General features: G+C 36.0%; 2 protein-coding genes across 2 annotated transcripts in view; one reads left to right on the top strand and one right to left on the bottom strand.

The window, feature by feature from the left end:
* LOC132178595 (cullin-1-like) overlaps positions 1–15,225 on the bottom strand; it is a 97,913-nt gene that overhangs the window by 59,561 nt on the left and 23,127 nt on the right. The window lies entirely within an intron of this gene.
* LOC132179235 (alpha-glucosidase-like) overlaps positions 11,007–15,225 on the top strand; it is a 5,905-nt gene continuing 1,686 nt past the window's right edge. Inside the window, exons 1-4 of the mRNA XM_059591905.1 lie at positions 11,007–11,283; positions 11,965–12,686; positions 13,421–13,651; positions 13,746–14,392. Of these exons, the coding sequence (XP_059447888.1) occupies positions 11,045–11,283; positions 11,965–12,686; positions 13,421–13,651; positions 13,746–14,392 (1,839 nt within the window). The 5' untranslated portion in view covers positions 11,007–11,044. The remainder of the gene's footprint in view (positions 11,284–11,964; positions 12,687–13,420; positions 13,652–13,745; positions 14,393–15,225) is intronic.

Below are 15,225 nucleotides of genomic sequence, written 5' to 3'. Positions count from 1 at the left end.
AAAAAAAAAAAAAAAAATTATGATAGTTATTCGTATATTTTTTGTAGGAAAATATTACTTGGTAAACGCAGGATATCCTCATATGAAGGGATACATGGGGCCATACAAAGGAGAATGGTATCATTTACCAGACTTTCGTCGCGGAAGCCAACCGAGGGGTATGCATGAAATTTTTAATCATGCACATTCATCACTTAGATGCACTATTGAAAGAACATTTGGAGTTTGAAAAAATAAGTGGAAGTTATTGCATTGCATGCCGAGTTTTCTTTATGATAAACAAGTGAAAATCGTGGTGGCGTCTATGGCTCTTCATAACTTCATTAGGAAGCATGCAATAAAGGATGATGAGTTCCAACCATATGATGATGATGAGGATTTACTACCTACTGACAGTATAGGCGATGGCGAAGCACAAGATGAGTCAAGCATACAATAATCAGAGACATCATATGAAAATTCTATGAACATTGAGCGTAATCATATTGCTAATCTACTTATGACCCGTTAATGTTTTATTTTTATTTTTATTTATTTTATTTTATTTTTATAAACTACTTAAAATGTTGTAAGGATTTCCTTGAATGTTGTTCTTTTTTATGTGTTAAATACTTTTAAGTGTTGTGGTGTTAAAAAGTGTGTTAAATAATTTGAAGTGTTAAATAATTCAAATAATTTTTTTTTTTTTTAAAAAAAAAGAATATGTTGACGTTTGTCACGTTTTATTACATAAACCATTACAAAAATAATTTTTACTTGTGAAAGCTAACATTAACCATTTTTATATAAAAAGGTTGGTATAAAATGGAAAAAAAAAAAAAAAAAAATCATTACCAACCTTAGGCCTTTATTGAAAAACATGTAATGATTTTATGTAAAATGACATATATTTGGTGCATATAATGATTTTTTTTTTTCGGCCTATATTAAAAGAAAAAAAAAATCATTACATGTCCTTTAGTGTCATTTTTTCAACTAAAAACACTTTTTTTGTTTTGTTACCAAACATCAGTAACATAAAAAAAGCACTTAAGACATGCGGTTACCAAACATGTAAACAGCTTTTTCAGTAATAGCAGTTTTGACAAAAGCTCACAGGCAAAAGCTCTATATTCAAAAGCTCTATTTTTCACCGCAATCCCAAACAGACTCTAAGTGAAGGAGGTTAGGGCCACCCTAAGTGTTTGCATTTTTTTTTTCAAAAATTAATTAGTTTTTAATTTTTTTTTTTTTTTTGGTTTATATTTGGTATGATTCAGTGTGGTTGTGTCTTTTTTTTTATTTATTTATTAAAGTGTAAGTTAAGTATAATGGGCTGAGGTGTCACCTCCTAACTGGTGGCACAAAAGTCCCCTTTTGTGCCATGACCACACAGAAGGTGCACTCGTAAAGAAATTGGGAAATTGATGTCTTTGCTGTCAGTGTGAGTGTGCTTTTCAAGCCCATTTCCAAGATAAATGTGTTTTTTTATTTATTTGCTCTTATTTATATCTATAAATTCAAAAAATTGGGAAATCGCAGTCATTAGCTATTAAAAATTCATTAGCTAAACTAGATAAAATGAGTTTTAAAGAGCCACTTTGCATAAAAATTTAGCTCATCTATTGTAAATGCTCTTAAAAAGCTATTTGTTTGTTTCTCTACTTTATTTTAATATTATTTTTTATTATATTCTTACCAATGCACCATCTTGAAAATAAAAACCATTAAAGAAATGATATAGCGAGTGTGCTACAATAAATAGCAAAAGATTTCGATTCACTTAAAAAAGTGATCGTATTAGCTACTATGTGTATTTTAACTAGTCGATGTTACGAGTTTTCTCTCTAGGTCTCTCTGAAACCTAGAGGAGAAGAAAATCTTCTTCCATCATATACTTCTTAGTCTGTGCGTGGGAAGGCTAAACTATAATCCATTTTGGCTGATTAGTTGTGGAGATCTCGGCGCTAGGGATGGCTGAAGAGTTGGAGGCTTTATGGGGTCGGTTTTTGTTGACGGAAGAAGAGCAAGATGGGCTGGAGGTGGTAGAAGAGGACGTGGAAGGGATCACGGCAAAAGGTACTCACTGTCTGGTGGGAAAACTTATTTCGGAAAGGTTTGTTGGGAAGAGAACAATAAGGGCGAAGTTAATAAGAATCTGGAGGCCGACAGGGTCCTTGGAGTTTAAGGTCCTTGGAGAAAATTTGTTTCACATGGAATTTGAACATGAATGGGATAAGATCCGCGTTATGGAGGGACGCCCATGGATATTTGAAGGTCAATTATTTTCGGTGGCGGAATATGATGGGATCACGCCGCCAAGTGAGATGAATTTTGATACGGCGGCTTTTTGGGTTAGGATGTACAAACTCCCGCTCTCATGCATGGGAAAAGAGATGGGATTTAAGTTGGGTACAATCATTGGGGTTGTTGAGGATGTTGACACGGATGAAGATGACATTGGTTGGGGGGAATTTTTACGTGTAAAAGTTCAAGTTAACGTCCACAAACCCTTGCCACAAGGAAGGATACTCAAAATGAAGAACAAAACTTTATGGATCCCCTTTCAATATGAAAGGGTACCAAAGTTTTGTTTCCAGTGTGGGATTATTCGCCATGGTGCTCGCGGATGTGTGAATGAGGAACTACGATGGAAACATGGCAAGCCGAAGGAATATGAATACGGGCCATGGTTACGAATGGGTTCTCCTAAAAAGCAAACGGAACCAAGAAGAGGGGGGTACAATGAAGATGATTTTCTCCAAGAGGAGAACGGCTCTTCTGGATTCACACCGGAGATGAGGTCAGCTAGTTTCCGGCCAGCGAAGGGTACCACCATGAACTGTAACGACAAGCAAAAATGGAAAGAGACACAGGGCGGGAATGAAGGGATATCATTAAAGTCTAGAAAATTCACTGGGGATGATTTGGGCGATTTCTCTGGTGGAGCTTCAAAAAATTTAATGCAGGATTTGCTAGCTATGGGAAACGAGAGCGAGCAAGGAAACTCAAGGAGTATGTCCGTTACCTCCCATTATGGTGTTAATGCTGGATACGATGGAGAGATTTGCGGAGGTCAGGAGCGTTTGGGGGCGCAGGTCGATCAATCTGGTGAGAATATTAATATGTATGACGGGAATCCAGGGAAATCGAACCTCCATGCCACGTTCGCCCAAAAGCACGTGGAGGATTCCGGTTTTTTTGCAAAGGAGGCTTTTGGGCCCCAAGTGAACGTGGAGTGTGATTTTCCGTTACGACATGTTGCTGCTGGGCCTGCTGCCACGGCTGGAAGCTCACTTTGTTCATGGAAAAAAAGGGCCCGAGAAAAGAAGGAAGGGGATATTGCAAGACCGGAAATTTTCCTGACTTTGGGGAAGAGACAAGCAGAAAATGATGGGTGTGCTGAAAAGAAGGAAAAAGAAAGAAGAAAAGGGAAGAAGGAGGTGGAGCATGAAAGGAGTTCTGGAAAACTGGTGGCGGAGGATGTTGTACAGCCCCGCCAAGAGCCATGAGTATCCTCAGTTGGAACTACCAGGGGCTTGGGAACCTCCGGACAGTTCGAGACCTTTGCCACTTGGTAAAGGAAAAGAAACCCAGTTTGGTTTTCCTTGTGGAAACCAAACTAACCGCTACTCGGGTGGAATGTGTGAAGTATAAATTGGGCTTTGACTATGTATTTGTAGTTGATTGTGTTGGAAAGAGTGGTGGATTAGCTCTTTTTTGGAATAATGTTGGAATGGTGGAAATACAAAATTACAGTCGACGTCATATTAACGCAAAAATAAAGGGGGTCGATGGGACACAAGATTGGACTCTTACCAGATTTTATGGGCACCCTGAAGCGTCAAAACGAAAAGAATCATGGGATCTCCTCAGGCACCTTCAGTCATTGTCTTGTCATGCATGGATGTGTGTTAAGGACTTTAACAAAATTTTGGAAGATTCGGAGAAGTCTGGTGCTAATAAACGGCCTCGGTGGCAGATGCGGGATTTTCAACAAACCATGGACCGGTGCCAACTCCATGACTTGGGTTTTGTGGGTCCAAAATTTACCTGGTGTAATAAGAGGGAGGATGGACAATGTATTTTGGAGAGACTGGATAGAGCCATTGCTAATCATGCTTGGATATCTTTTTTTCAAAATTATGGTGTAGAGGTAATGGCTAATAGAACTTCGGATCATGCTCCATTTTTTATACAATTTCATAAAACAACACATGATAAAAGAAGAGGGAAGAAACGTTTTTTCTATGCTGCTGGGTGGGGGAAACAAAACAGCCATAATACTATTGTTAAATCGGTGTGGAAGGATAGAAATTATGTCTCCAACCCGTGGCAATCATCATCGGCTAAGGTGGAAAGGTGCAAAAAGGTGATTCAAAAATGGCAAATCAAGGAGAAGAGGCAGGCCGAACAACAGATTAAGGAGAAAACGGAGCAATTGAAGGTTTTGCAGATGGTGGAGACTCAACCGGAGGGGGAAAAAATTACTATGGTGCAGCAAGAGGTGAATGATCTTATTGAAAAGGAGGAAATGTATTGGAGACAGCGGGCTAAGGAACATTGGCTACAATATGGAGATAAAAATACGAAGTTTTTTCATGCAAGTGTCAATCAAAGGCGTCGGGTGAACAAGATTACTCGTATTGAAAATGAAGAGGGGCATGTATGCTCATCAAATGAAGATATTACAAGTGCTTTTACGAGTTATTTTCAAAATATATTTTCTTCATCCAGTCCGAGGGGCGTATGGGAGTGCTTAGCTGGTATGGAAAGGAGAGTCACTCAGACCATGAATGAGAAGCTGGAGAAGGAGATCACAGCGGAGGAAATTTGCGGCGCTATTACACAGATGGGTGGCCAAAAAGCTCTGGGGCTGGACGGTTTGCCTGCTTGTTTTTACCATGATAATTGGGCTATCATTGGGGAGGAGGTATGTAATGTTGTTAAGAATTTTTTCAATTCGGGTAATATTAGTGATGATGTTAATTTTACCCATATTGCATTGATTCCCAAGAAAAATAATCCCTCAAAGGTCTCTGATTTTAGACCTATTAGTCTTTGTAACGTGTTATATAAAATTATTGCAAAGACAATGGCAAATAGATTGAAGGTGATTCTCCATAAGATTATCTCCCCCAACCAAAGCGCGTTTATTCTGGGAAGACTCATTTCGGATAATGTGCTAGTGGCGTATGAAACCATGCATTCCAGGATGTGGGGGAAAGTTGGATATATGGCACTGAAATTAGACATGAGCAAGGCTTACGATCGGCTGGAATGGTGCTTCTTGAAGGGGGTCATGCAGAAAATGGGGTTTGGTGAGAAGTGGATTGGGCTTGTTATGAGGTGCATTTCAACGGTGAGGTATTCAATCATCATTAATGGGACTCCGGAAGGTCTGATTCAGCCCACACGGGGTATACGACAAGGAGACCCCCTTTCTCCATACCTGTTTATCTTATGTGTTGAGGCCTTAAGCTCCCAACTTATTCATGCCGAATAAACCGGGAGCCTCCGAGGCGTCCCGACATCACCTAGAGGTCCCCGTTTAAATCACTTGTTTTTTGCGGACGACAGTTTGATATTTTGTAAAGCCACGACACAGGATTGGCAACGTTTAACAAATATTTTGGAATGCTATGAAAAAGCGTTGGGCCAGAGGTTGAATAGAGATAAAACGTCGATCTTTCTCAGCCGCAATACTCGACGGGATGTTCAAGAGCTTATCATTCGTTTGTCAGGGGTGCCAGTCTCACAGCGGTATGACAAATATTTGGGGCTTCCAGCTCTCGTGGGGAAGTCTCGAATTAGAGAATTCCAGAATCTTTTCAAAAGAGTAAGGAAAAGGTGACGGATTGGAAGGTGAAATTACTCTCGCAAGCCGGAAAAGAGACATTACTAAAAGCCGTGGTCCAAGCTATTCCCACGTATAGTATGGGTATTTTTTTGCTCCCAAAAGCCCTATGTAGAGAGATAAATGGCATCATGCAAAAATTCTGGTGGGGGAATAAGGAGAATGAAAAGAAAATACATTGGATGAGTTGGGAAAAGATGGGGCGAGCAAAGTCTCAAGGGGGATTGGGATTCCGAGATCTTCATGCATTCAATAAGGCAATCCTTGCAAAACAATTATGGAGGTTATTAAATCAGCCGGACAGTTTGGCGTCTAAGATTCTAAAGGCCAAATATTATCCAAGAAGGTCTTTACAAGAGGCAAAAGTAGGGAGTAGACCGTCTCTGGCTTGGAGGAGCATTCTTGCGGCGAAGGATTTGTTTTTTGCAGGGTTGATTTGGCGCATTGGGAATGGAAAGTCGGTGTCAATTTGGGGGGATAAATGGATCCCCAAACCCTCCTCTTACTCTATATAGTCTCCCTGCTGAATCCTACCAAAAGATGCAAAGGTTAATGCGTTGATGGACCCAACTTCCTTAAGTTGGAATATTCCTCTTATTAAGGAGATTTTTTGGGAGGAAGAAGCAGATGAGATAAACATGCTACCATTGAGCAGATACAACAAGCGAGACCGGTTGATATGGAAATATACAAGTTCTGGAGAGTTTTCGATTAGAAGCGCATATCACCTAGAGCTCGAGCGAAATGCAGCTAACAGCGGTGAAGGATCACAACCAATGCAGAAAAACTATCTGGAAGACCATATGGGACTTAAGGGTTCCAAATGCCACAAAGGTCTTTATTTGGAGGGCGTGTAGCAATATTCTCCCCACTAAATTAAATCTTAAACAAAGAGGAATGTTGGAGGATGCATCATGTAGTTTCTGCACTAGAGAAGGTGAAACAATTGCTCATGCTCTATGGCATTGTCCTGCAGCTCAAGATGCCTGGAGCAACAGTACACGTTCCATTCAGAAAAGTGGTTGCACTAAGGAAGGCTTTTTGGAAATTTTTGAATATATATCTCATCGGTGTAACATGGAGGAGTTGGGACTTTTTGCTTGCACTGCACAGGCAATCTGGAAAAGAAGAAATGAAGTCATTCATGGTGGCCACTTCAAGCATCCAGTGAGAATAGCATAGGAAGTTGAGACACAATGGAAAGCATGGGAAAATTCTCTTGAGAAGCAGGTGGACGTGGACGCTGCAGAACACAGCATCACTGCCCCTCAAATTCGGTGGACTGCACCGACATATGACACGTACAAGGCTAATTGGGATGTGTCGGTGAAAGTTGGTTCAAAGAATTTTGGTGTGGGTATAATTATTAGGGATTATAAGGGGATGGTATGTGCAGCTTCCAATTCAACATTACTTGGATGTCCGGAACCCACAATAGCAAAGGCGATGGGTGCTCTTCATGCGGTGGAATTTTGCTGTGATCTGGGTTTCCAAAATATTATGCTGGAAGGAGATTCCAAAATTGTGGTCCAAGCTATTAAAGGAGGATTAAAATGGTGCAGCTTTGGACAAATTATTGAGGACATCCACACTGTTTTGCCGGGTTTTAGGAGTTGGAGTGTGGAACATGTCCGGCGAGAGGCTAATGAAGCAGCTCATGTTTTGGCAAGGGCAGGAGTCTCCACAGGGGTGGCGAGAGTTTGGATGGAAGAAGTCCTAGATTCTATTCGTGATGTAGTTGTTTTAGAGCAAGCTGCTCTTGTTGGTTAGAGCCCATTCGAGCTCTTGATATTTAGAGTCTCTTGGCTCTAGATGTTTTTTGTAACTTTGCAGATTTTTTGAATAAGATCAGTCTTTTATTCAAAAAAAAAAAAAAAAAGTAGTTCCTTTTATGTTATATATGTGAAGGATAGTCGAAATGAAAAAGAAAAAGAAAAAGAAAAAGAAAAAGAAAAAAGCTTTATTTGATAATACTTTTTTCTCTACCTTTGAATTTCATTGGAACTAGGAAAAATATAGAGAAAGAGATATTTATTTCATGGTGTTTTATTTTTCCTTTTTTCCTTATTTTCTGTTTTATGTTTGTGTCCCTTATATTTTTTTTTTCAAATTTATATATTATTTTTATTCAAATTGATTACTTCTCTTTTGTAAAGTTTATAATTAAAACTCAGAGGTTTTATTTGTAATATATTTAATTATCTTAATGAAAAAAACAAAAGCTTCCTAAATTTTGTCTTTTTGTCTCTTTTTGTCTGTATGCCTTCTCTATCTTTCTTTATATCCTACAATTAAAACCTAGGGGCTTTATTTAGGACACATTTAATTAATGTCTTAGCGAAGAAAACAAAAGGTTCCAAAATTCTCTCTTTCTCTTTCTTTTTATTTTTCTTTTTTCTTCTCTTACTTTCTATTTATATCTCAATGTTATTCTGTAAATTTTACACTCAATTTAGGAAAAAAAAAAAAGATAAAAAGAGAGAGTTTCCAATTGTTGTTTCTGAATGAAAAAATATACTTAAGTTCTTTTCTTTTTTCTTTTTCTTTTTTTTTTTTGTTTTTATTTTTTCTTTATTATTATTATTTTGCTAGAATAGTTCTTTTCACATTGTTTTCCTTTTTTTTTTTAATCTTTATCCTGTATTTATGTTCTTCCATTTTTCGTTTTTGTTCCTTATATATATATATATATATATACATTATTTTTTCTTCAAATTGATTACTTTTTTTTTTTTTTTTTTTTTTTAGGAATTTTACATTGAATTCAAGAAATGATAGTGAGAGATGTGGTTCTATGTTATTTTTTAGTTAGCAGGGATTTTTTAGTTTACATTGTTGTTCATGAGTGAATTCATTTTTCCTGTTACATGCTTAATTAACGAATGACATTGGTTTTCAAAGTTTCATTGGAATCGAGCCATTATCTGATGACAATGCACCAATTATATTAAAAAATTTATTTTTAGTTTTTTATCTTCATTTCAATGGTTATGTTCTTCCATTTTTTGTTTTTCCCATAAAATTTTTCTACTAAATTATATATTATTTTTTATTCAAATTGATTATTTTTTTTGAGTAGAATTTTACATTGGTCCGGGGGAAATGATAATTGAAGTTCACACATCGTTATTTTTTTATTGAGATTTTGGTGTGACTTTTTTTTTTTTTTTTTTTTTTTTTTTTTATGACATTGATGTTTATTAGGTTTTTTTTTTTTTTTTCCTATGTGTCCTAAAAGTAGTTCCTTTTACGTTATATAGAGTGTTATATTATTTCATTCTTCAATTTTTTTTTTCTTATATTTTGTTCTAATTTATATATATTTTTATTCAAATTGATTATTTTTCTTTTGTAAATTTTACGTTGGATTGAAGGAAATGATAGTGAAAAAGAGGTATGAGGTATGAGGTATGGATTTTTAGATTATGTTGATGTTCATTCAGTTTGTCCTAAAAGTAGTGCATTTTATGTTATATATGTGAAGGATAGTCTAAAAAAAAAAAAAAAAAAAAAAAAAAAAAGGACAAACTTTATTTGACAATACGTTTTTTTCCTATACCTCTGAATTTCATTGGATCTATGAGAAATATAGAGAAAGAGATATTTATTTCATATTGTTTTATTTTTCATTTTTTCCTTATTTTATGTTCTAATTTATATATTATTTTTCATTTAAATTTCTTATTTTTCTTTTGTAAATTTAATTGATTTTATTGTTCATTATTATTATTATTATTTGTGTTCCAATATTCCTTCAATGATTATTTACCTCTTTCGTTTATGAAAGAGATAAAACTACTCATATGAGAATAAATATTTTAATATGTTTTATGGGTCTTATGTTTTAAGGGTTTTATGTTTTAATTGATGTCAAAGTTTTATGTGTTTTTTTTTTTTTTTTTTTTTTGTGTGATTTACTATGTATTTTTTAATGTGCTTAAATTAAAATTAATTAAGGGTCTTATGTTTTAACTCATTCCAGGTTTTCTTCTTGCTGTTTTCTTTTTTCTATACACTTTCTTTCCATTTTAAATTATACACATGGGAATGTTTTAATATGTTTTAATTTGTATGGATTAAAACTAAAATTATATATGGTTCTTATGATAGTATATTTTTATGTGATTTATATATTCATGCAATCTTATGTGTAATTGTGTCACTATGTTCAGTAATATACTATTGTATAACTTTTAGTATTTTTTTTTTATTAAAATAGGCATGATAGATTTTTTTACACAACTTTTTTGACTTCTAATAAAAAATACAATGGAGATGTGTTTTAATTTTTAAAATTAAATTATGATGAATAATTCCGCGCATTGCGCGGGTTCTGAGCTAGCTATTTTAATAATCGACTTTCCCTATTCCATTTCAATATTCATTTTCAATGATTTATTTATTTTTATTTTTAACTATTAAAGGATGCGAGAGAAACAGAAAAGAAAAAATGAGAGAGATAAATTATTATTTTTTTATGTAATTGGTGAGTGAATAGTACTTACTATTAAAAATGAGGGTGTTCGCTCACTTTTTTTTTTTTTTTTTTTTTTCCATCAAATTGGTATGACTGAAAAAGCAACTTTTTCAGCATTTTCACCAAACTATTTCACGAAAATAACTTAAAAATAGTTTCAACAAGGCTGTAAAGAATAATAGAGAGTACGCGATGTTTTCAAAACAAAATGATTTTTTAATTGCCACATTATTCACTGAGATTATTCATTTCCTCCTTACTGAAAAATAGGGACCTGGCTTCCATACGGTAGTAGTCCACATCTCCACATTTCCTCCTTAGAGCATTCCCAGCAGACTTCCTATAAGGGAGTCTGTAAAAAAGGTCCCACAGCAGACTCTCTAAATGAGCCTCAACCATGGGGATCGCTACAGTGGAACCCAAAGTATAGGGTTCCACTATTGCAATCCTTATAATTATTAAAATTATAAAAAAACGTTTATCTCTCTTCTCTCCTCTTACGATTCTCTCTCCTTTCTCCTCTCATCTATATAATATAATTAAAAAAAAATATATTTTAATGATATAGGAAATGATTAAGAGAAGCTATTGGGGTGTATTTTGACATATGAAAGTAAAAAGTAGTTTGAATCCTTAAATATAAAGAAAATAAAGAAAAAACTGCTAGGAATGCTCTTACTGAAAAGTAGGCCACTACTGCATAGAAGCCAGGTCCGGTCCCAAAAATAGCAATGAAAAGGATGAGAGAGAGAGCATCTTATCCTCATCTCCTTTTCCTCGTCTTCTGTATCTTCCTTTCTCACTTGGCTCCGTTGAACGGAAAAAATGAAAAAGAATCAGTTGGGTATGGCTACACAATTCAATCTGTGGCCGTCGATCCCTCCGGCAACACGTTGACCGCTCATCTTGGCCTCATCAAGAGCTCCTCCGTTTTCGGGCCCGACATCCAGAATCTCAACTTCATCGCCAGGTATGCTTCTTCATCTCAACTCGATCTCGACGACACCGTATCACTCTCTACATTTCTTACGAAATTCTTCAAAATGGTTTGATGAATTTTGGCCTTTCTCGCTTATTTTCTTTCTTGCCATTGGTGAAGCTCGTCTGCGGCTTTTTGTCTTTTCATACAAAACAAATGCTGGCACGTGTCAAAAAAAATGCTGGCACGTGTTACCGCCATACGTACGAGTATAAAATATATATTTTATCAAATTATATTATAATTCCGTTTTAGACCCATAAAATCTTCGTTTATTATAAAATTTGCCTATTTGTATTTTTTGGGGGTAAAATTTTCCTGATTTTCAAATAATTCTTTTGTATGTTATATAAATAAATTATAATTCAACTTATTTAATTAAAAATATTTTAAAAATGTTGAATCGCTTACTTTTAACTATTTAATTTTATATTAAATTTATGTCAATTTAGAAAGAATGTAAACAATTTGGAAGACATTATGTTGAGTCTTGTCATGCTAGGAGTATAAATGTCGATCTTATTAAGATATGAGAATAGGAACATAATCTTATTTTTAATTTAATAATATTAAGTTAATTATGTTGGGAGGACATTTTTGTCCTTTCAGTTTTTTAAAAATATTAATTAAAAAAAAAAGAAAGTAAATATAATGTGACCATGGAATTTGCAGTTTTGAAACCAAAGACCGGCTGCGAATCCGAATAACAGACTCGGAGCGGCAACGATGGGAGGTCCCGCAGGAGATCGTCCCCCGCCAAACCGACTCCTCGCACTGCTTCCTTACGGAAGACCAACACCATCATACGACGTCGTCTCGGCGCCCCAAAACCCACTTCTCCCTCTCCCACCCCAGCTCCGACCTCATCTTCACGCTCTACAACACCACCCCATTCGGCTACTCCGTCGCCCGTAAGTCGTCAAACGACGTCGTCTTCGACGCATCCGCCAAGCCCAACGACTTCCTCGTCTTCAAGGACCAGTACATCCAGCTCTCCTCCTCCCTCCCCAAGCAGCGCTCCTCGCTCTACGGCCTGGGCGAGCACACCAAGAGCTCCTTCAAGCTCCAGCCCAATGAGACGCAGCTGCTCACTCTCTGGGCCGCCGACATTGCCAGCTTCAATATCGACCTCAACCTCTACGGGTCCCACCCCTTCTACATGGACGTCCGATCACCGTCCCGTGATGGGAGAGTGGCGGAGGGGACCACCCACGGAGTTCTGCTTCTCAACAGCAATGGCATGGATGTCCTCTACAGCGGTGATAGGATAACGTACAAGGTGATTGGCGGGATTGTTGACCTCTATATTTTTGCTGGGCCGTCGCCGGAGATGGTGACCGAGCAATACACGGAGCTTATTGGTCGGCCTACCCCCATGCCGTACTGGTCCTTCGGTAAATTTTTTTTGTTTTGTTTTATTTATTTTTTCTTTTTCAGTATTTTTCATAATATGATTTATTATGATTAGAGCCTTTTGAATCACTAAGACCTGTTTGAGATTGCTTACTTTTAGAGCATATTTAGAATTGAGTTTGAGAAATAAAGTTTTTAAGTCAAAAAATGTAGTTTTTGCTAAAAATGTGTTTTTGGCTATTTTTATGATTTTTGGACTTTTAAAAGCACTTACAAAACGGATACTTTTTTTTTCTTCAAATAGACTTTTTGAGTATTAAATGCATTTTTAGGCCTCTTAAACACACACCCAAACATGCCCTTAGTACCTAAAAAGCTGTGTTAAATAAAAGCCGGCATATTTAGTTACTTATAAAAATGAAACTTTTGCCAAAAAGCAGTTTTTAACTTAAAAGCTGTATTTTTCAGTAACAATCTCAAACATATCTCAAACATGCTCTAATTTGATCGGAGGCTTGAGTTTTTCATTCATCTCTATGGTATCTGAATCCTTGGCTTGTAAATTGTGGTCCTACCCAAAAAAATCCTTGAACATTTAAGTAAATTACCTGCAATAATTGTGACTCTCTGTTTTGTAATTTCCTATATCATTTACATTCTGCGAAAAGCAAATTTTATTATGGTATATAAACTTGAGTCCAGATTAAGACTTTATATGATGATAAATGGTTAAAATAATGCTGACCCAGTTGGTGATTGTTGTCTATATGTGAAGGATTTCATCAGTGTCGATGGGGATACAAAAACGTTTCTGATATTAAAGCTGTGGTTGCTGGCTATGCAAAAGCCCGTATACCTCTTGAAGTTATGTGGACAGATATTGATTACATGGATGCTTATAAGGATTTTACTCTTGATCCCATCAACTTTCCCTTGCAGCAAATGAAAAAGTTTGTTCACTCTCTTCACAAACATGATCAGAAATATGTGCTCATCGTGGATCCTGGTACCTTGTACTAGACTTGTCATTGTTTTCTTGAGCTGAAACCTCTCTCTCTCTCTCCCTCTCTCAATTGATGTAACATTGTATTAGTTTACAGGTATCAGTGTGAATAAGTCATATGGAGCCTACACTAGAGGGCTGCAAGCTGATGTCTTCATAAAACGTGATGGAGTCCCTTACTTGGGTGAAGTTTGGCCTGGCCCTGTCCACTTCCCTGACTTTTTGAATCCAGCCAGTGAAGCATATTGGGGTGATGAGATTAAAATCTTTCGAGATATGCTTCCCGTTGACGGTCTTTGGCTCGACATGAACGAGCTTTCCAGCTTTAAGACTTCTTCTCCCACTCCAAATTCTTCTCTTGATAACCCTCCTTACAAAATTAATGATTATGGAGCTTTGCGGCCCATTATTAATAATACTGTAGCTGCATCATCCTTACACTTTGGTAACATTACAGAGTATAATGCCCATAACCTCTATGGACTCCTAGAAGCCAAAGTCACTAATGCAGCCTTAATCAAGGTGACTGGTAAAAGGCCATTTATACTTTCTAGGTCAACTTTTGTTGGTTCTGGCAAGTACACAGCACACTGGACTGGAGATAACGCTGCCACATGGGATGATTTGGCATACACAATTCCAGCAATTTTGAACTTTGGGCTCTTTGGAATTCCAATGGTTGGGGCAGATATCTGTGGTTTTGCTAGTGATACAACTGAAGAACTCTGTGGGCGCTGGATTCAGGTACAAAAATGATACTCCTTCACAAAAACAAATAAATAGACATTGTATCATTATGTTTGGTTTCTCTAGATGTTGATATGAGTATTTTACATTTCTTTAGTACTTGGAAGTAGTGTATTATGCCTTCTGACTTTGTGGAACCTTTTTTCTCTTCTTTTTTTTACCTATTATCTTTTGATATGAGTGTTTGAGATTTCTTAGCACATGAAAGTAGTCTATGCCTTCTGATTGTGTGAGACCTTTTTTTCCCCAAGTTTATTTCTTTATTTTGTGTTGCTTTGTTTTATTTAGGGGAAACTTCACAAAACTCTCTTGAGCTTCTACATGTTATGAAACTATGCTCTCGAAGTTAAAAAAACTCTTAATTTAGGGTATTGAACTTTCAATTTTTTGCAATATACCAATCTGTTAGGATTTTCGTTAAATCTTGTTTAATTGCCCAAAATACTCTTTTTTTTTTTATTTTTTTTATTTTTTTATTTTATATATATATATATATATAAGGAAAATTACAGTTTACCCCCCCAAAGTTGACAGCGTTTTTCAATTCGAACATCAAAGTTTCAATTTTTGCAATCCACCCCCACGAAGTTCCAATTTTTTTTAATTCGACCAATATTATCCCAAAATTCCCATATTACCCTTGATTTTTTTATTTATTATTTTTTATAAAAAAAAAAAAAAAAACAAACAAACAAACAAAGTAGCCACCCCGAATTTTTTTTAAAATTTTTTTTTATAAAAATTAAAAATAAATAAAAATTAGGGACAATATGTGAAGTTTTGGATACAATTGGTCAAATTGCAAAAATTTGAAACTTTGGGGGGTGGAT

This window comes from Corylus avellana, chromosome ca4, assembly GCF_901000735.1.
Source record: "Corylus avellana chromosome ca4, CavTom2PMs-1.0".
Lineage (NCBI taxonomy): Eukaryota > Viridiplantae > Streptophyta > Magnoliopsida > Fagales > Betulaceae > Corylus > Corylus avellana.
The sequence above is the reverse complement of the archived record's forward strand: the minus strand, read 5'-3'. Positions and strand labels throughout refer to the sequence as shown.